Source organism: Danio rerio, chromosome 18, assembly GCF_049306965.1.
Source record: "Danio rerio strain Tuebingen ecotype United States chromosome 18, GRCz12tu, whole genome shotgun sequence".
Lineage (NCBI taxonomy): Eukaryota > Metazoa > Chordata > Actinopteri > Cypriniformes > Danionidae > Danio > Danio rerio.
In genome coordinates this window covers 48,871,346-48,892,915 of record NC_133193.1, presented here as the reverse complement: position 1 = coordinate 48,892,915, position 21,570 = coordinate 48,871,346, and the positions used below count along the sequence as shown (strand labels likewise).

The window sequence follows — 21,570 nt, the reverse complement described above, 5'->3', positions numbered from 1 at the left end:
GCGGGGCATTAAATAAATGCATATTTTCCGTGGAGCGAGCGGTTTGAGGTAGTCTGCTATTTTTATTTGATGGAAGACAAAAACATATGATTGGAAAAAAACAGCCTATGCCCGTTCTTAAAAAGGATCAGTCAGTGTTTTCATTTTGTAATCTAAATTAATCATTTAAGTGAAAAAATTATTAAGGGCAGACCTATTTATTTATTTATTTTATTCTGTTTTTCTATGCTGTTGGAAACACTGCAGGTGCGTGAAGATGCTGTTGTTATGTTCTGTTATTAATTTGTTCGCATGTTAAAATAAATCAGTATTTTAAAATGCAACATTAAATGTGTCAGACACAAAATAGACACGTCAATTTCTTTTTAAATGTAATAATAATTTAATAATAATCTGACCAGTTAACCGCTAATATTCGATTAACGGCGGTGGTCAGTTAGCAAAATTAACCAAAATGAGCATCCCTAATATATAACTAACTAAAATCCAACATTATTTTAAAGTCATGACATGACATTCATACAGCGTCAAACTCAACATCAGTAGTTGTTTGTCTTTGGTGGGATTTAGGTTGTGTAATTACACTCAAACTGACATTGGGTTTGTGACGTCAACCCGATGTTCATTCAATCATTCATTTTCCTTCGGCTTAGTCCCTTTATTCCACAGCGGAATGAACCACCAACTCATCCAGCATATGCTTTACACAGCGGAGGCCCTTCTATCTGCAACCCAGTACTGGGAAACACCCATACACACTCATTCACACACATACACCACAGCCAATTTAGTTTATCCAATTCACCTATAGCACATTGGACTGTGAGGGAAACCCACACCAACACGGGGAGAACATGCAGGAACACACAGAAAGGCTAACTGACCCAGAAGGGACTCGAACCAGCAACCTTCTTGCTGTGAGGCGACAGAGCTAACCACTAAGCCACCGTGCCCCTCGATTTTCATACACAATTAAGATTCAAAGATCAATGTCAATTTACTGTCTGTATGACATCCAGTGCTGGTTAATGTCCCATTGTGGATATAACCTAACAAAAATATACAAATAAATATTGCGTTCATAAATAGTGTAGATTATAAAACATTACAAACATAACTCAAAACATGTATATTATCAATAAAAACATTAATATGGGTAAATCACAATTAAAATCCCCTGATATTTCCAGAAAATCCATGTGGGAGCTTTGATTAAAGTGACAGATGCTTCTTCAGTCACACTTTACATTACAGCGTTCATGTCAGCGTAATTACATGAGTAAGCACTGAGCAAGCAGTGAACACCACATACTGCATAATTACACTATTATTGTAGCTGTAATTCATCATTTTAACATGAAACATAATCACGCTGTGTTGTTTTCTCCATCGGTCTGATTGATGAGTTCACACCTGAACCGTCACTGAACTAAAACCAGCCTTTAAATAATCAAAAAACCATCTCAGACTTTGAACAGCAAAGCTCATAAAGCCTCTTATTCACACTGAGCCCAAATCTGAACATACCTACTACCTTTTACACAACAAAACCGTGCCTGTGCTTACGGTTTATTACCTATTTGTAACCCCGGACCACAAAACATTGTCTTATGTTGCACTGGTGTATATACTGATATATAAATTGCCATTTAAATAGGGGTCACTTCACGATCAGAGTTCGAATATATATGTATATACACATATATTTCCCTTATTTTATAACATATCCATAGTTATGCGGTGGCAAAGAGTTAGACCTCATTCTTGCCTTCAGACAGAAACAGCAACGAGTGCGGCATGACATCACTTTGTTGCAGAGACGCTATTGGTCAAATGCAGGCAAAGTTGAACATGGAAGCAGCTTAAAGCGGAAAATGCGAGTATGTCTGCGGTCTCGAGGTGTTATGAAGTTAATGATGACAACATTTCCATAGCAAACTGTGAGATATGTAAACTTGGGAGATTGCCTGCCGGGTATTTTAAGTTGAGGTGCTATTTGTTTTTTATCTGATTAGTATTTTTATTTTTTGTAGCACTAAATTCCAAAAGTAAAATAAAATGTATGTTATTTGCTCAAGCTGCCTCACAGAAGTGCTCTGTTTGTTAACAGAGTTGTTGAATGTTAAAATAAGGTGAATTAAATAAAAAAGGAACATCCTGGATCTGTTTCTTTGCTCTATTCTTTTTATTATGTATTATAGAAGTATCGGATCAGGTTTCGGTATCGCTAGATACGCAAATTCAAATGACTCGGACTACATTGAATATATATGCATGAAAATGTGTTTGAAATATTTTTTGTTGAAATATTCGCAGCTGGGCGAAGCAGTGGCGCAGTAGGTAGAGCTGTCACCTCACAGAAAGAAGGTCGCTGGTTCGAGTCTCGGCTGAGTTGGCGTTTCTGTGTGGAGTTTGCATGTTCTCCCTGCGTTCCCATGGGTTTCCTCTGGGTGCTCCGGTTTCCCACACATTCCTAAGACATGCAGTACAGGTGAATTGGGTAGACTAAATTGTCCGTATTGTATGAGTGTGTGTGGGTTGCAGCTGGAAGGGCATCCGCTGTGTAAAAACTTGCTGGATAAGTTGGTGGTTCATTCCGCTGTGGTGACCCCCGATAAATAAAGGGATTAAGCTGACAAGAAAATGAATGAGAATAAACTTGCAGGATTCAATGCTAAGGATTTTTTCTACTGGCCCAATCGGACCAGTGGTTCAGATTTTTACTTGCCATGCCATTTTTGGCTCCACCAAAAAAAAAAAAAAAGTGTCAAAATGTTTGTAAATCCAGAATTTAAATATTTAAAAATTTTTAATAAATTTCTATTGAGCAAAATTGAAAGTGTTTTGAAACAAAAGATGGCTAAGGACCTGCCAAACTGATGGCAAATTTTACTTATTTTTACTCACTTGTTTTTTTAGTCGTTATGTACCCTCGTATTTGTCTGCTTTCAAGACCTTAGGCACAAATGTTTTCCTTTAGCATCATCATTTGATGTTACCGCCATGTTGCTGTCTCTTCCTGTACTAATAACATGCTCACAACATCCAATCAGATAAGAAGAACCAAGAAGGTATTATTTGAAGGCTTGAAAACACAAACTGTTTCTCAATTCAAAGACTGTATTTGTATTGACAAATAGTCACAGGCAAATTAAACTTTAGTGACAAGGCAGCAGTGGCCCGATCGGGCAAGTAACAATCCTGTCTACTGTCCCGAGCATCTCACACGCTGGCCCCGGGCCATCGAGCAGTCCTTATTGTTGAGCATTGACTTGTAACTTTAACTTAATTGGATTGTATTGCAATAATGTGCACCTTAAGTTACTTTGAAACAGTGACTATTGTAAAAAACACTTAAATTGAATTGAATACACTTATATAGAAAGTAAAAATCATCTTCCACAAAGCAATATCGCAAATATCATACGGGAAAATATAAAATCGTGACTATTTTTAATTATAAACATGTAATGCCAGCCCTTTAATCTGGAAAATGTATTATTTTTACCCTCAGATTCCAAATAGTTGTATCTCAGCCACACATTGTCCTATCATAATAAGTCAATGGACATCTTTATTTATTAAATTTTCATAAGACTCATAAATCTCAATGTCCGATAAACTGACTGACAGTTATGACTGGCTTTGTGATCAAGGGTCACGTTTGTCAGGCTAGCTTTTACAATGACCTGGTAACAATACACACATTAAAGCTGATGTTGTGTGAGAGAAACCGACGGGTTTCCATGTAAAACGCTATAAAACCAAAACAGAGCCGTTAAAAGTGTTCAGACTGAGGGACGACACTCAACTGACAGGAACAACGGACGATACAGATACAAAGGGGTTTATTGTCTTTTAACGTGCCTTACCCGAAATCATCGTCCATGGATTTGAAGAAGAATTTGTAGTTGGGTTTATTAAGGACATTTTTGAAGTCGGCTAGAGTGACGTTTTCAGCGGGAATGGGCAGTTTGATGAGGTAGGGAGTCTCCTGCTCGTCGAGGTGATAGATGATCTTGGTCTCCGCCATGGCGGGCCGCTGCTGAGGGACAGGCCGCGCGCATCAGCTCAACAGCGGCGTGCGCTTCCCACTTCCACCGCTGAACGCCGGAGAACGCCACTCAAGCTCTGCGCTCTCCCTTCAGACAGCGACAATAACACCCCAAAACACAGTATCCTTGCTGTCGTAAGTACGTGTCTGATAGTAAACAAGTATTACAGATAATCCTCTGCGTTTTTCTTCCAAAAAAATGAAGCGTAATAATCGCACAGGTCGGTGTTGTCTGCCCTCCCTGTGAATACTGTTGCTTTCTCCTCTCTTCTGTGTCCTTTGGAAACAACTGCCGGCCGATGTGAGATCGCCCCTCCTATCGATTCACCACTGCGCTCCCTCTACAGGACGAGTTATTATTATGGCATATTATACTGCTCTTTGGATGGGATTCATTTCGTTGTTTGACGTCTAGAGGGGAGAAATGCGCTTCTCAGTTACGCAAGGAGACCTTAAATGAAGCCATGCTTGCATATTAATCACGACTCAGATAAACTTGGCTCGTTTTGGCCTAATGTCATGTCTGAATTGATTGGTAAATTAGTTTTAATGTCTTTGAATGTTTACAGATGTGAGCTTGTGATCTGACAGGTCTGCACCTGGGTGTCGTTTCTGGAATTTACCTGAGGAGGTCTGTCAAAGGCTGTTGATTTATGATTGGTGCGCAGATGACGCCCTCTAGAGGATGAAACTGTTACTGTACAGCGGCTCAACTCTGGTGACCTCTGGAGGTGCACGAGCTAATTTTTATCCAAATTACTTTTTAACCAGTTTGACATGCATGCGCTCAGTGGGCTGAATCTCGTGGTCTCGGTTATATTTCACCTCTAAAATAATAAAAACAGGAAATAATATGTAATTACGATATTATATTATTATATATCAATGTGTGTATTGTAAGTGATTATATACACTCACCGGCCACTTTATTAGGTACACCTCACCAGTACCGGGAACTGCCTTTAACCTGGGTCGCTGGTTCGAGCCTCGGCGTTTCTGTGTGGAGTTTGCATGTTCTCCCTGCATTTGCGTGGGTTTCCTCCGGTTGCTCCGGTTTCCTCCACATTCCAAACTAAAGACATGCGGTACAGGTGATATGAGTAAGCTAGATTGTCCGTAGTGTACGAGTGTGTGTGAATGTTTTCCAGAGATGGGTTGCGGCTGGATGGGCATCCGCTGCGTAAAAACGTGCTGGATAAGTTGGCGGTTCATTCCGCTGTGGCGACCCCGGATTAATAAAGGGACTAAGCCGACAAGAAAATGAATGAATGAATATATACTCAGATAAACTTGGCTCGTTTTGGCTTAATGTCATATCTGAATTGATTGGTAAATGAATTTTAAATGTTTTTAAATGTTTACAGATGTGAGTTTGTGATCTGGCAGGTGTATATATATATATATATATATATATAAATCAAGGATCTTGGTCTCCGCCACATGCTGGCTGCTGCTGATATATATATACACACACACACACACTCACATCTGTCTATCTATCTATCTATCTATCTATCTATCTATCTATCTATATATATATATATATATATATTTTTTTTTTTTTTTTTCAGGCAATTCCTGGAAATCCCAAATGCTTCTGTCGCCAAATAGCACCGCCCATTCACAATTGGCGTGAACTTATATTTTATTAAACAACAGAAGCTTGCACTTCAAAATCAAATTGTGGTTGTAAAGATAACGAAGACTGAAGTATGAGCATATGAACAAACAATGACAAAGACTAACAGATGAGACTTCACAGCCCATTTCGTCTCTGAGAGAAAAGGCAAGAAACCCTTTTTATTAAATAACTGAAGTGAATGTAAGCATTTTCTGATACTCCAAGTCCGACTTGCAAAGTACAGTTTGCTTAAAAGTATTCATTGCATAGCCCACAATAATCACAAAACATTTTGTTCATATTACATGGTAATTTCACTGTTAACGCTTTTCTAAACAACGACATTCGTAATTGGTAAACCATTAGTAACCACAAATGCTGTCATTGTAAAAGCATATTAGAAATAATTAAATCGAAATTTCAGTTATTAAATTTATTGTAGCAATTTCAAAACCATTATAAATGTCTAGCAATGTCCTGAATGGGTCACGTGGCTGAAACACATATCAGAGCACAAGCTGACAGGATCAGTAACACATTTACTCAGTAAAGTACACAGTGTTAAAAGAGGGTAGAAAACAACCCTATTTATTGTTGGCCGTGCAGTGTTTAAGCTTCAAGTCAACAAAAGCCATGATTCTATAACTTAGAGAAACTATTCCACTTGGCGATGAGTGTCTGTCATAAAACCTCTTACGCAAGAAGGAGAAATCCAGGGTAGGAAACCTCAAAGTGCTCTCTGATGTCTTTTATTACCTTTAAAAGTGAACCTGTCTTCCACTGTGCTTGTCAGAAAGGCCACCAATGATCTGCTTGGACCCGTCCACCTGTACTAACACCCACCACACTCACTGCACTCTCACAAATAATAAATCTCTTCCCATTGAATATGTACTCATTTAAAGGAAATATGCCTATAAAACAAAATGGAGTGAGTGAAAACACTTTCTTTAAAAAAAAAACTAATCTTGACTCCTGAAAACAACATCTTGTGTTGTCAAAAAAGGGTCACCAATGTCACGCTAGTATGGCTCAAATACACACAAATACAGGCTGTTTGAACATCCACAGTGTTGAGAGGTTCGAAAGGCACTAACTCGTTGCTCCACTTCTTCAGTCTTGATATACCTGAGACTCAATGCTGAGCGGTTAGCACCAGGAAAGAGAAGCTTGAGAAAAGTCAGATTCCAGTTACCAGAAATTAAAATGTTAAGCAAACGATCCATTCGTCGCAGAAAGGCTGAGAGCGTGTGTGGAATCTGCAGGATCTTCATTAGGCCGTGACTGGATTGCACAATGAGCACAAACGGTGTGCATATTCACATCAGCGATGATAACACTGTCCACAAAGGGGGTTCGTCCGGGATTGGTCCTCAAAACATCTGCGCAGCTAGCAAAAAGGAAAGTCTCAGAAATCCTGTCAAGTACTCCAATAGATCGCTCTGTTGTATTGGAGAGCAGATGCAAACATGAGATGATGTGCATAGGCTGGAGGAACATATGCAAAACACACACACACACACACACACACACACCCAAAAGGTAATGGCTAACAGCATCTTTGATGCTGACATACCCCTGCACACAAACACACACAGGTTTTGGTGGTGTATGAGGACTCTCTGTAGGCATAACACAGTTTATACTGTAAAAACTGCTTATTATATAGCCTTATCTGACCCCTATACCCAACCCTCATGGCAAAATTTGAAGAAAAGTATTATTTTTAAGTGTTTTGAATTACAAGGACACATGACATGTCCTCATAACCCACCTCAACATTATCATACCTAGATCTTACCCATGTTATTATACAAATGAGTGTCCTCAAACAACCAAAACCACTACAAACACACCCAAAACATAATGGCTAACAGCATCTTTGCTACTGACATACCCCTGCGCACACACACACACACACACACACACACAGGTTTTGGTGGTGTATGAAGACTCTCTGTAGGCATAATGCATTATATACGATAAAATTGCTTATTATAGCCTTATCTTACTTCTTAACCAAACCCTCACATGGCAAATCTTGAAGAAAAGTATTATTTTTAAGTGTTTCGAATTACAAGGACACATGCTATGTCCTCATAAACCACCTCAACATTATAATACCTACATCTTACGCATGTTATTATACAAATTAGCATCCTCATAAACAACCAAAACCAGTAATGGTAAACAGATGGCAAACAGCATCTATGATACTGAAATGGCCCTGCACACACACACACACACAGGTTTTGGTGGTGTATGAGGGCTCTGTAGACATAATGCATTATATACAGTTAAACTGCTTATTATAGCCTTATCTGACCCCTATACCCAACCCTCATGGCAAATTTTGAAGTATTCTTTTTTTTTAAGGGTTTTGAATTACAAGGACATGATATGTCCTCATAACCCACCTCATCATTATAATATCTACATCTTACCTATGTTATTATACAAATTAGCATTCTCATAAACAACCAAAACCAGTAAACACACCCAAAACAATGCTGACATACACCCGCACACAAACACACACAGGTTTTAGTGGTGTATGAGGACTCCAACCTTCACATGGCAAATTTTTAAGAAAAGTATTATTTTTAAGTGTTTTTAATTACAAGGACACATGACATGTCTTTAAAAACCACCTCAACATTATAATACCTAGATCTTACTTAGGTTATTATACAAATCAGTGTCCTCAAACCACCAAAACCACGACACACACACCCAAAATGTAATGGCTTACAGCATCTTTGATACTGACATACCCCTGCACACACACACAGGTTTTGGTGGTGAGGACTCACTATAGGCATAATGCATTTTATACGGTAAAACTGCTTATTATAACCTTGTCTATACCCAACCATGGCAAATTTTGAAGAAAAGTATTATTTTTAAGGGTTTCGAATTACAAGGACACATGATATGTCCTCATAAATCACCTTAACATTATAATACCAACATCTTACCCATGTTACGTCCTCATAAACAACCAAAACCAGTACACACACACACAATCCTCCATTTTGTTCCACAGCCCTAAGCAGCTTTACGTTTAGCTTATGAAAATGTCTGCTTTTTTTAAATAGACATCCCAGTGTTGGTGAGAGTGTGTGTGTGCATCCATCAGCGAGTGCCTCCCACAATGCATTGCTATGGTCCAAGGAGTTCAAGTCTTGTTTCTGGCCTTTTCAACCCAAAACCCAGAAGTTTTGATCTCATGCGGACACATTGACGTCTCGCAGGGCGATGGTCCCGTTGGGAGGAGGGTCTGTGGGTGAGGAAGGGGCAGAGGGCGCGGACGCCATTAGAGACGGAGCCGTGCTGGTGTTGAGGGCACTGGTTTGGAACAGTATCTGCTGAAGGGTCCTGCGTAGATTAGGGTGCAAACGGGCCTGAGTTTGATAAAACACCTCCACTGCAAAGCACTTCATCACTCCTCCGCACAGATCCTCGTATAGGGGCACTGTGTACATCCGTGAGGTCTAGAAAAGAAAAAATGTTCATAGACACTCAATGCTAAAACAGACCAGATATATAATTTATATCACAATGCTCCACTTTTAAAGGGGCAGTTCAACCAAATAGACAACACCCATTAACTTATTTTCTTTCTATGGAAGTCCCAGCAACCAGCATTCTTCAAAATATCTTCTTTTGGGTTCAAAAGAAAGTCATAATAGTTTAAAACAACACAATGGAGAGTAAATGATGAGGTAATTTTACATTTTGGGGTGAACCATCACTTTAATATAAACAACTGCACATTTGTAAATGCATCAGTGAACTTAGGCCGTACTCACACTATGTACAGTTGCCTCGAACCGGGCCAAAGCACACTTGTCCCCCCTCCCGTCTCCCCCGACGGCCCGCACTCACACTACAATCGGGCCTGGGCACGCTTACGTCATCGCTGCTGCGCTGTTCAGTAAGCGCTCTCGCTCAGCACAGTGGAGATTTCTCTAGTTATACCGCTTCAGTCGTTTGATATGAAGTCAAATATTTCGCCAAACAGTCCTTAGGGATGCGGTGACTCTTAGTCAGATATTTCGCCGAACAGATCAGCCACTTTTGGCGCTAATAAACAATCATAAAGCCCTTGTGCTGCAGGAATGAGGAGGTCTGCTGAAGGTGCAGCTGTCGTGCAGTGAGGGGTTTGCGTCTTTAATAATCTACGGCAGTTTGCATTCATTGAACAATAAGAATGATTAATAAATCCAAATGAAACAGTCCCTTAAAGTCACGTCTCGCTTTCAGTTTTGGGCTTTGGCGCGTTTTGCACTCACAAAACAAACATACAGTGCCAAAGCCCCAGTGAACTGTGCTCAGGCACACCTCCTCCAACCGGGCCAGGGCCGGTTAAGTGACCTGTGCCTGAGCCCGATTCAGCGCACTCACACTTCTCAAACGATCCGGGAAACGGACCTGGGCACGGTTCGGATAGCATAGTGTGAGTAGGCCCTAACTGTAGTAACCAAAATGTACTGCATATCTAATTTCATGTCCTGACATGCATTTTTTAAATACATTAATAATATATTTTATGTGACAAACTTAAGCAATAATTTATTCATTTTATGACGTAAGCTATGTTTGTCGACATTATAGTTGTTGGCAGCATAATAAAATACACCAATGTTCAAAATATAAATTAAGTTATTAATTGTAATGGAAAAAATAAACCAATTGTATGGATTTTGTTTGTTTATTGCCACATCAGAAACTTATGGCTATTTCATGGCGATATCAATATAGATAAGAACATATTACATAATAATAACAACTTCAAAAACAACTTCAGATTTCAATAAGCGTGGATTCAATATAAATAACAATTACAAAAATTTACTTTAAAACATTATATTTGATTTTTCAGTTCCTATTTATAAGGCAAGTGACAATTTTAATTTAAACACAGCTCATCCAATCACAATTTAGTGCTAGAACTATATTTAAAATGACCACTTGATGATTTATTTTCATGCAGTTCAAACTGTCTGACCTGCCAGATCTCACTAGAAAAAGTCACTATTTTACGTATTGTCAAAAAAGTGGATAATTGGTACAAATTCATGATTTCACTGAAAAAAAATAAGACTTTTAAAAGGAGGCATGTCCCCAAACCCCAGCCCCAAAAACAAATATTTTTAACCAAGGTTATCGTACCGCCAGAATCTTATACCAGCCCATGCCTAATTGGAGGGTGAGCAAATCATAGTAAATTGTACGAATGAGATTGTACGATTCATACGAATTAGCCACTAAATCAAAAAGTTACGAATTGCTGTGAGATAGCATTGTTGTGACAGATAAGGATAACATCCGATTTTACCAGTCTGATCTCACGAATAAACTTGACTAATTTACATTTTTTCGGTTTCGTGGCTAATTCGTACAAGTTTAGTCATATGAAGATGTACAATTTTTAAAAAGAGGCGTGGCACCAAACCCCGCCTTCTAAACTCTACATTCATCGGAGGATAAGCAAATCATGCGAAATCACATGAATGAGATTCATACGAATTAGCCACTTCATCAAACAGTTACGAATTGCTGTGAGATGGCATTGTTCTGACAGATAAGGATAACATCCGATTTTACCAGCCTGTACTTTCTCACGAGTAGCTAATTCACACTTATTTATACAAGTTCAGTCGTACAAAAATGTACGATAAGCAAATCATACTGAATTGTACGAATGAGATCGTACAAATTCATACAAAGTAGCCACTAAATCAAAAAGTTACGAATTGTGGTGAGACAGCGTTGGATTTTACCTAGAGGAATTCCTAACCATGGCTTATTACTCATCTTTGCAGTTGAATTATAACAATACACTTTATAAAACGGCAATCAATACAGCATACTTATGACAAAGCAAAAGAGGAAACCAGCCAAACCTGTTCTGATTGACTGGATCTCTTTACACAACATCATAAGCAGTCAACACTAGCTTAGAGTGTTTATTAGAAACTCTGGAATGTGGATGCCCTTTAGGGAAATCTCAGTTTATACCAAAATGGAGGAACAAAAAGCGCCAGGCACTAACTCCTGAATCGTAATCTTTTATAAACCGTCTCTAGCTTTACAGTGTTTGTGCCCTCTAAACACAGCCAAATAAGAGACTGACCTGCTTTAGCTCAGAAGCTCGATCTTCATGCCACACAAAAGGCTCTTACAAATCAATATGAAGATGCTGTGTTCATGTGCTCTTATCAGCCCAAGAGGCACTTCATTCACAAAACTCACATGTTTATGCAGGAAGCTACGAACTCGAGGCAGATCAGGGTAAAAGCTGTTCCGCACCACAATCTGCAGCCATCGAATCTGGACTTCAGCATTCATGTCGTCCAACAACGCAGCGTAGCAGCTTGACAAAAGACTCATCACCTCTGAAAGACCAATCACATTTCACATTACAAGAGAAGAGTAGTCAAATAGTGTGTGCTAGGGCTGAACAATATATCGCTTGAGCATTGATATGGCAATGTGTGTATCCGCAATAGTCACATCGCAGTATTACATTGTTTATTAAGGATTTAATTCGATTTTTTAAATAATTTCTGTACTTGAATGCTGTCATACTTCCAAGAAATCCATAAAGCACTATTTGTTTAACTTGTATATATCGCTATGTCACATTTTTCCAATATCATGTAGCCCTAGTGTGGCCCTGTTCCCAGGGGGGTTCAAAACACCCACCCCTCACAGACAAAGGTTAAGAATTTGTCTCATACATGAGTTCATTTGTCCTATTTTGACCGCTATTGCATCATAAATTGTAGAAATAACCCGTCGAAAAAGGATTTCAGACCGAGTGGAATCCTCTGTTGGGTGTTGCTGCGGTGTGACTTTAGCTAATCAGTTTTGGCCAGTGCACACAATTATTTTTCATGAACACCCAGCTGTGCAAGAAAACATACAATCTCAGGGCTCGAAATGGCGACCGTTTGGTGGCATATGCGCCCGAAATTTAATCTATGCGACCTCATAATATATTTGGGAGCATTTGTGCGACTGCATATAATGGGTCTAGTGCGACCTGTTTTGATTTTTTATAAAAACGTGCTGAATCGCTCTTTCCTGCCGCTGTATTGGTTCATATTAGCTGTCAATCACTCAAGGCATTCCGCTGTTAGATGACAGGGAGGGAGCTTTAATAACCGTGAGAAATGCAAACGGCTGAAGAGTAAAGAAGCACAAGTTTGTAAACTCCATCTAAAGTTGAGGCGCAAATGAAAGCGATCATGACATGTGGTGAATGTTGATCCGCCAACCGAGATCAGTTGAGTGTTTTCTGAGTAGGTGCCCGAATCTTGATGCGTTGCATTCACTGCGTGTTCAGCGCAAATGTCCGCTAAAGGTAAAATCTAACACTGTACACATCATCGCCAAAGAAGCTCGCCTTTGCTAAGTTTACATTGAAAGTGCGGCTTATAACAACGAGCGGTTATGCGCTTGTGGTCATCGCAAGAATCCCGCTCATACATTGGTTCGGCTGACTCGCCTGCTTTTCCACTCGGTCTCATAACGAGACCGAGCATTTAAAATGACACAAACCCAAAACCAAAACTTTTAAAGAGTGATAGAAGTGAGACTTTACTTTCTTTTGTCTGTTCTTTCTTGAGATGTATATTATTTTGCTATTTAGTTACTGATGACTGCTTTGCAGCTTTCAGCATTGAATTGAATGATTTATTATAGTCGTTCATTTGTATTGTAGCAGAAATATTACTTATTAAATTAACATGCATATAAAAACAATAGTGCAAAATAAATATTTCTTACTGCAATGCTTCATTTTTGTTTGATGCAATACATAAATTTATTTTTCATAAAGTAACAGACTTTGACAGCAGATAACTTACATTTAAGCACATTCAAGGCAGCATGATGATGAGAAATGTAATTCATTGTTAGTAATACTGCCATTTTCATCATCATTAATATTCTATAATTATTAGACGTACATTTTGGAATTATTGCACACAAATATCAATGTCATCTCAGCATTAGATAGTCGTTTCTGGTTTTTGTTTGTTCTGATTGATGTGGTTTTAAAATACAATAAATCCCTTAAAATACAATTTGCAGTGGTGCTCATTTATTTTTGGTGGGTGCTCCTACATTTTTTCTGGTGCTCCTAAATATTTAAAGTTACCAAGTAAAAAAGTTAATTTCGAGCCTTGCAATCTGACGTAAACTACGTAGGTCATTTTTCACTTCTGAATTCATTCATTCATTCATTCATTCATTTTCTTGTCGGCTTAGTCCCTTTATTAATATGGGGTCGCCACAGCGGAATGAACCGCCAACCCATCCAGCAAGTTTTTACGCAGCGGATGCCCTTCCAGCCGCAACCCATCTTTGTGAAACACTACTGAATTTTTTTGAAAAAACTATTTAACAAAAACTTACCAATGAAAAGGTGTGAAGCACCAAAAGCGACTGATATTAAAATTGATTTGAAATATTTTGGCTATTGTTTTACCCATGAATTTTCAAATGTACTTTTTTTGACCATCAGACCATCTATTTCAGCTAAAATAGTGCTTAAAATGTCACTAAAATGCAGTATTTAAATCTCATAAATAAATAGTAGCTTAAATGAGGCCCCATTGACTTCCATTATAACCACATTTTTGATTGCAAATCCTTGACACCAAATGATCACGGGTTCTTGAATGTTGCTGGTTTTTCCTGTTGGCAATAGCTATGCAATGATTAACTGATTTCACCATGCTTTAATTCGTCAACACTTCTCAACACTGCCTTTCTGTTGCTGTTCAGTGATATGGCTACAAAGTGCCCATAAATAAACATTTTCTCGATTTAAATGAGCAGCGGCTTGGACCCGGAAACAGTATGCCATACATCACCAATTAACAAATGGATATTTAATGCGATGAGCCCAGCATAAAAGTGTCATTATCGCCCACTGTTGGTGGAGTGTGCCCTTAACTCTGTTTCTAAAAAATACCCGTGCACTTGTGGACATGGATTAAATCACAACAAGAAAATCCGCTACCTGCAGAAGCCTAGTACCATGAAATGAACACTCAAAGAACGGACTGATACCTTGAGAGAGAGGTGAACGGTCTAGGAGTCGGTCCAAGAAGAGGACGGTCTGAAAAGTGCTCCAGGAGGAGAGGTCAAATGTAGAGATCACTTGGGTGTCAGGGGCGTCGTTGCCCCAGAGGTCGCACAGGTGCTGTACTGGACCCGTTAAAGTTCTACCAGCCGAGAGATCTGGTTCACATAACGGAGGACCACAACCATTCAGCCATCGCTCAAATTCCAATCCTGAGCAAGACGGAAAGCAAAGAGCAAGGGGGGGGGGGTAGTGTTACATTTCTGTTTATTTAGCCTCCATCTCTCGCACTACTAATGTTGCTTTGACCCCTCACTGAGTGTTATGACTGGCTCAACAGGGAAATTCCTAACCGAGGACAAATGGAGCGCCATGAGATGAGTGACTATAAGTGTCTCTGTGTGTTAATCATCATCTCTGACAGTTGTCGCAACTCACCCTCTCGTTGAGCAACGCAGCCCTCCTTCAGCTCCGGGAAGAAGCCAAGAAAGAAGTCCAGCAGATCCTGAGCGATTACGCTGCTGAATCTAAACTTCTCGATGTAGGCCTAGACAGTGCAAGACAGAGGGATTAAGGAAATTAATGAGTGTTTGGGGAATAAATCTCATATACTGATGACGATATACTTTACCTGACAAAAGTCTTGTTGCCTATCCAACTTTTAGGACCAAGTAATAACTTCTAGTTGATCATTTGGTATCAGAAGTGGCTTATATGAAAGGCAAAGGCCTCTAGATTACGCTTATTTTACCAAAATAAAATATGATCATGCCTTGATTTTTTATTATTTAATTGAGACAGTAAGGTCTGACTTTGTTTAGACAAAAGTCTTGTCACTGAACAGAAATAATGTCCAGTATAGAATATAAAGTCATGCTGCAGTGGAAACAGAATGAATATTGTGTGTGACTCCATCATGAGCTTGGAGGACTGCATCCATACATCTAAGCAATGACTCAAATCACTGATTAATAAAGTCATCTTTCTTGCAGGACTCCCAGAGTTCATCAAGATTCTTTGGATTCATCTTCAATGCCTCCACCTCCATCTTACCCCAGACATGCTCAATAATGTTTAGGTCAGGTGACTGGGCTGGCCAATCCTGGAGCACCTTGACCTTCTTTGCGTTCAGGAGCTTTGATGTGGAGGCTGAAGTATGAGAAGGAGCGCTATACTGCTGGAGATTTTCCCCTCTACTGTGGTTTGTAATGTAATGGGCAGCACAAATGTCTTGATGCCTCAGGCTGTTGATGTTGCCATCCACTCTGCAGATCTCTCACACGCCCCCATACTGAATGTAACACCAAACCATGACTTTTCCTTCACCGAACTTGACTGATATCTGTGAGAATCTTGGGTCCATGCAGATTCCAGTAGGTCTTCTGCAGTATTTGTGATGATTGGGATGCAGCTCAACAGATGATTCAATTTACCTTCGGCCACTTTTTCAAAGGATCAACTAGAAGTCAAGTTATTATTTGTTGCTCTTACAACGACAGAACTTTTGTCAGGTAGTGTATATCACAATATAGTACCGTTTCTAAATTCAATCAATCATTTAAAAGATAGTTCAGTTAAATAATATATATATGACTATTGCTTTTCATTAAATCTTTAAGTATATATAAAGTATATATTCAAAAACATACTCATTCATATGCATTATATTTCTCACTTTATTTAGTGAGATTTAAAAGTTGTGCAAACATACAAATTTAGAAATAAATAATAATCAATAGAAACACTTATAAAAACTGTTCATATCCAACATTATGGCCCAATCCAAATTCTGTTTTTGTACCCTTATTCTTTCCCCTCGGCCCTTGAAACAGAGTGTAAAGGGGAAGGGCTTCAAAATTTACCCCTGAGAAACAGGACAGCACTAAAGCACCAGCACACGTTATCAGATGTCATCGTGAGCTCTTGCTTCATATGAGATCAGACGATCAAGACTGCTGTAGATATTCCAGTTGCGTTATATTTTGCTATTTATCTTCAGGACATTACTGAAGGCATTGATATTATTTTATCAAAACAATATAATGTGGCAATAAGATAGTAACCGTACTGCGCAGTTACACAGTGGCCATATTCATTAATGTAAACACAAGAAAGCAGCATTAACATTATAGCAGACGCGGTAAACAGCTCATTTCCAGCCACTAGACTTTTCTGACAGGGTATTCGAGTGTCATCGAGTGTCAGGATGTTGTGGGACTGCAGTACAGGAGTTATGATTAGGGATTATAGATAGCAAAATTTAGCAGTTTTTATTTTAGCGTTTTTTTTAAGCATGTCGGAAAAACACAAACACAGTTATGAATATATTAAAACATGAGTTTGTTTGTTAGAAAAATTCGTAATAATGACAAAAAATATACTAATTTGTGCATCTCCTGACTTCCGGGTGCAGCTATGCTGTCGTTGTGGCTGGTGTATTCTGGGAAATATTCGTACCACTTTTTTTCGAGTGTGCTCCTGAAAAATTTAGATTGGACCTATATTTACAAATATAGAACCAATTATAATGCAAAATGTAAGCTTTGTACTTTCAAGATTTTACCTCAAAAATCAATGGTTTGTCTAACTCTACAAAATAAATGATATAGCATAATATGAAATTACAGACTTTCATTTCGTCCATACAATATATATTGTCATGTTGCACAGCCTTACAACAGGGTTTAAATATTCACATATGTGTAGGGAATGATTGATATGTTTCTTACCCTAAGAAAGCTGTCAAATCTCTTGATATCACCACACAACTGCGAGAGGTAAGAAACAAAGCAGAAGCCTTTCTCATAGGTGAAGAGATTCATTAGGCTGCTGGGGTTTACACCTTCGGAGAAAAAGAAGAAAAATCAATAACATGCTACACTGAATCATGAATCATAGCTGTGACATCCTTTCCAGACAGGCAAATGAGAATGTTCCTTGCTTCTGTCTTTCTGAAATGTGACTAACAAGGAATTTTAGATGCTAGTTTTTACCACACAGCTATTTCAGATGAATAAAAACAGCAGCCGGTGTCTCTTTCCGGATGCTGGATTATATTGATGTACCTGGTTCAAATTTGGCCTGCAGCTTACTGACAGGATTGTTGTCTCCGAGAAGACGCATCTGTCTGTGAAGAGCATCCAGACGAAACACCGTTTCGAGACAAGTGAAGGCTTCTCCTGGATGAGAAAAGGACGGAGATAAATATAAAGAGCACTGTGGCATCTGGGTTTTTGACAGGACTTTGCATTTTCACAGTCACACATGACAAAAATGAATATAATTATAAATATTGACATCATGTAAAATGCAGTAAATGGTTAATTATTCATTTGTCTTCCATGGACCTCTTGTTATAACAACTGCAATCTTAGGACAGTTTTCAGATTTGACTCAAAAATGTAATTTGGCATGACTGTCTTAAGCATAGTTCCATAAATTACAGCTCTTATAAGTGGCTACAAGTGGCTGTTTAAGGTAATGGCAATCCTTATTTGCAAGTTTAAATTGAAAATCAAGTGATCTGAAGGAAAAGTTGTCATTCTATGTTGCAGGAAACAGCTGTTTTTCACGCCCTAAAACAACTTTTCCAGGCCAAAAAGTGATAAAAACAGACAGAAAAGTGAAAAACAGAAACTGCTTGAGGATAAAAATGTGCTTAAAAGAATAATAATCATCATTCTTTCCGTTTTAAACAACATTATATGCAGTTTTAAACTCATTTAACTAGTTTAAAGTTAAAACCAAGTGATCTGAAAGAGAGTAGTCATTCTTTATTGCGAAAAACAGCTTTTCAGGCCCTAAAACAGCTTTTTCAGGCCAAAAACCGAGTGATCTGACGGAGTTTGAAGAAGATATTATTCTATGTTGTGGAAGACAGCTTTTCAGGCCCTAAAACAGCTTTTTCAAGCCAAAAAGTGATAAAAACTGACAGAAAAGCAACAGACAAAAACTGCTTGATCATAAAAAACTGATTAAAACAATGAAAATCATCATTCTTTCTGTTTTAAACAACGCTATACACAGTTTTAAACACATTTAACTAGGTACCTATCCATATATTTCTAAAAACATAAGAACTTGATATTTTTGGAATGTTCTCTGGTTTAACGACCCCATTTTATATCATGCAACTGAAGCCCCGTGTGAAGCTCATGACCTGCACATGCCAAGATTTTGTCTCAGAATGGTTTACAGATTTACATTTTTTGGAACCACTACAAATGTGTAACGTTTTGTTGTCTTTTGGTGTGATAACCCTATATCATGACATTTTCAACAAGTCCGACAAGTAAGAAACAAAACAAAAAAGGATAGTAAATTTGAAGATGTTCTCTCAACAATATTTCTTTCCTCTTTCTAAAAGTCTTGACAACACCATCATTTATCTTTTATTATTTCAGCAAATAGGATTGTAAAAATATTACTTGTTACTCCCATTCACTGCACTTCAAGTTTACTTAACAATGACGACCTCCGCTACTGATAAACCAGAAAATGTGAAAAGGGTCCAAAGGACAATTTTATGGTACAATTCAGGAAATACAGAAGGTACAGAAAGTATTCAAACACCCTTAAATTTTGTGGCCCAGCCAGAGCCCTGACTTAAACCCAATTCAGCATCTCTGAAGAGACCTAAAAATGACTGTCCTCCAACGTTTACCATCCAACCTGACAGAAATGGAGAGCATCTGCAAGGAGGAATGGCAGAGGATCCCTAAATCCTTGTTGCATCTTTCCCAAAAAGACTCATAGCAAAGGGAATCTGAGCAAATACTGAGCAGAAGGTCTGAATACTTGGGACCATGTGATATTTCAGTTTTTCTTTTGTAATAAATCTGCAAAAATGTCAACAATTCTGTGTTTTTCTGGCAGTATGAGGTGCTGTGTGCACATTAATGAGGAAAAACAATGAACTTCAATGATTTGGCTGCTATATAACAGAGAGTGAAACATTTAAGGGAGTCTGAATGCTTTCTGTTCCCACTGTAGCTTTTAAAAACAGTGAAAAAACTGATAAAAGGTAGTGACTTCTTATATTTTCTAAACATACATTAATCTATATATTTTTTTCCTTTACTGCCCAATGTGTGAATTGCTGCACACTATGCTTTTGAGTTTGGTAGGTGCATAACACATTCCCATAACACTGGCATCTTTCTGCACGAGTATGAATCTGTGTGGAATGTAAATGTAAACATTTGCTAAAGGCCGACATGGTAGTGCGCTTCTATGTTTGGAGTGTGTGAGATGTGTATACCGTAGGCCTCTGTAGTAATGCGCCTCTGGGCGTAAGTGGCCAGTCCCTCGCTGAGCCACATCTCCTCCCAGGTAGCATTGGTGACTGCGTTGCCAAACCAGCCGTGTGCAATCTCATGTATGACATCAATGAGCAGAAATTCCTGACTCTCCAGAATGGAGGAAATGATGAAGGTGAGGCAGGGGTTTTCCATGGCTACGATGGGGAAAGAAGGAGGAAGGAACACCAAGTCGTACCTGTAAAGAGCGAGTCAGTTTAATGCTGGAATATAGGCTACCTGACAAGTCGCTGATCTCGGTTGTAAGAGCAACAAATAATAACTTGACTTCAAGTTGATCATCTGGAAAAGTGGCAGAAGGTGGATTTAATCATCTGTTGAGCTGCATCACAATCATTACAAATACTGCAGAAGACCTACTGGAATCTGCATGGAGCCAAGATTCTTAGAGAAATCAGTCAAGTTCGGTGAAGGAAAAGTCATGGTTTGGTGTTACATTTAGTATGTGGGTGTGTGAGAGATCTGCAGACTGGATGGCAACATCAACAGCCTGAGGTATCAAGACATTTGTGCTGCCCATTACATTACAAACCACAGGAGAGGGCAAATTCTTCAGCAGGATAGCGCTCCTTCTCATACTTCAGCCTCCACATCAAAGCTCCTAGAAGCAAAGAAGGTCAATGTGCTCCAGGATTGGTCAGCCCAGTCACCTGACATAAACATTATTGAGCATGTCTGGGGTAAGATGGAGGAAGAGGCATTGAGGAAGTCCAAAGAATCTTGATGAACTCTTTGCCATTGCAGATGACTTTATTAATAAGTTTGCCTTCCATATTAGCCACTTCTGATACCAAATGATCAGCTAGAAGTCGAGTTAATATTTGTTGTTCCTAAAACTTGGATAGGCAAGACTTTTGTCAGGTAGTGTATGACAAGAGGCTTGAGGTGAGGCCTAAGATAGATAGCTGACCTTCCCCATACATAAGGTCCAAATAGCCCCTCTGCCACATTAAGCCAGCGCTCCACACTGCCACCCAGTTTACTGACGGCACATGTCAGGATGCACGGCTCTGCCCATACACGACTCCTAAAAGCAAAGAGGGAACAGTAAATTATTGAATAGTAAGGCCCATGTCAAACAATAAGATATAATAAACAAAATCCAGTTGAAAACGAAAAGGAAATGCCAGCTTAAAGCAGCATTTCTAGGCTGGTTATGCAGGACAGCACAGCCTTGGTTCTGACTTAACCCTTTGTGCAAAGGTTTTTTCTAATGCGTCCATGGTTTCCGCTACATTCATTCTTCCATGGCAGGGCGCCACACCAAAATTCATCCCGCCACGGCTACATTACAGCTTCTCATTCAGAACATTCAGTCGTTGTTTTTTAATAGCAGGTTGAAAACATATTAAAAGGTAAGTGAATTATAACATCGCAAACTTTTCTGTAACAGTAGTAGTGTTGTGCGTTATTTGTTTAACCCTTTAAGGTGACATGCTGACTGACAGGGCTATGCAATGCATGAGGCCAGCAAAGA

The 21,570-nt window shown here is 38.9% G+C and overlaps 2 protein-coding genes across 4 annotated transcripts in view; both read right to left on the bottom strand.

Annotated features, from left to right (window-relative positions):
* Window positions 1–4,345, bottom strand: part of dvl3b (dishevelled segment polarity protein 3b) — a 59,420-nt gene extending 55,075 nt beyond the window's left edge. For both annotated transcript variants that reach the window (XM_001920207.9, XM_068214968.2), the window contains exon 1: window positions 3,873–4,345. In XM_001920207.9, coding sequence (XP_001920242.3) covers window positions 3,873–4,033 — 161 coding nt within the window. In that variant the 5' untranslated portion in view covers window positions 4,034–4,345. The remainder of the gene's footprint in view (window positions 1–3,872) is intronic.
* Window positions 4,346–5,634: 1,289 nt separating this feature from the next.
* Window positions 5,635–21,570, bottom strand: part of rnpepl1 (arginyl aminopeptidase like 1) — a 25,497-nt gene continuing 9,561 nt past the window's right edge. Inside the window, exons 4-11 of one of the 2 annotated variants that reach the window (NM_001348188.1) lie at window positions 21,004–21,120; window positions 20,036–20,271; window positions 17,841–17,954; window positions 17,505–17,617; window positions 15,214–15,322; window positions 14,763–14,987; window positions 11,934–12,076; window positions 5,635–9,169 (exon numbers count right to left, since the gene is read on the bottom strand). In NM_001348188.1, the coding sequence (NP_001335117.1) occupies window positions 8,903–9,169; window positions 11,934–12,076; window positions 14,763–14,987; window positions 15,214–15,322; window positions 17,505–17,617; window positions 17,841–17,954; window positions 20,036–20,271; window positions 21,004–21,120 (1,324 nt within the window). In that variant the 3' untranslated portion in view covers window positions 5,635–8,902. The remainder of the gene's footprint in view (window positions 9,170–11,933; window positions 12,077–14,762; window positions 14,988–15,213; window positions 15,323–17,504; window positions 17,618–17,840; window positions 17,955–20,035; window positions 20,272–21,003; window positions 21,121–21,570) is intronic. The other variant, XM_021467570.2, reaches the window with a different exon arrangement.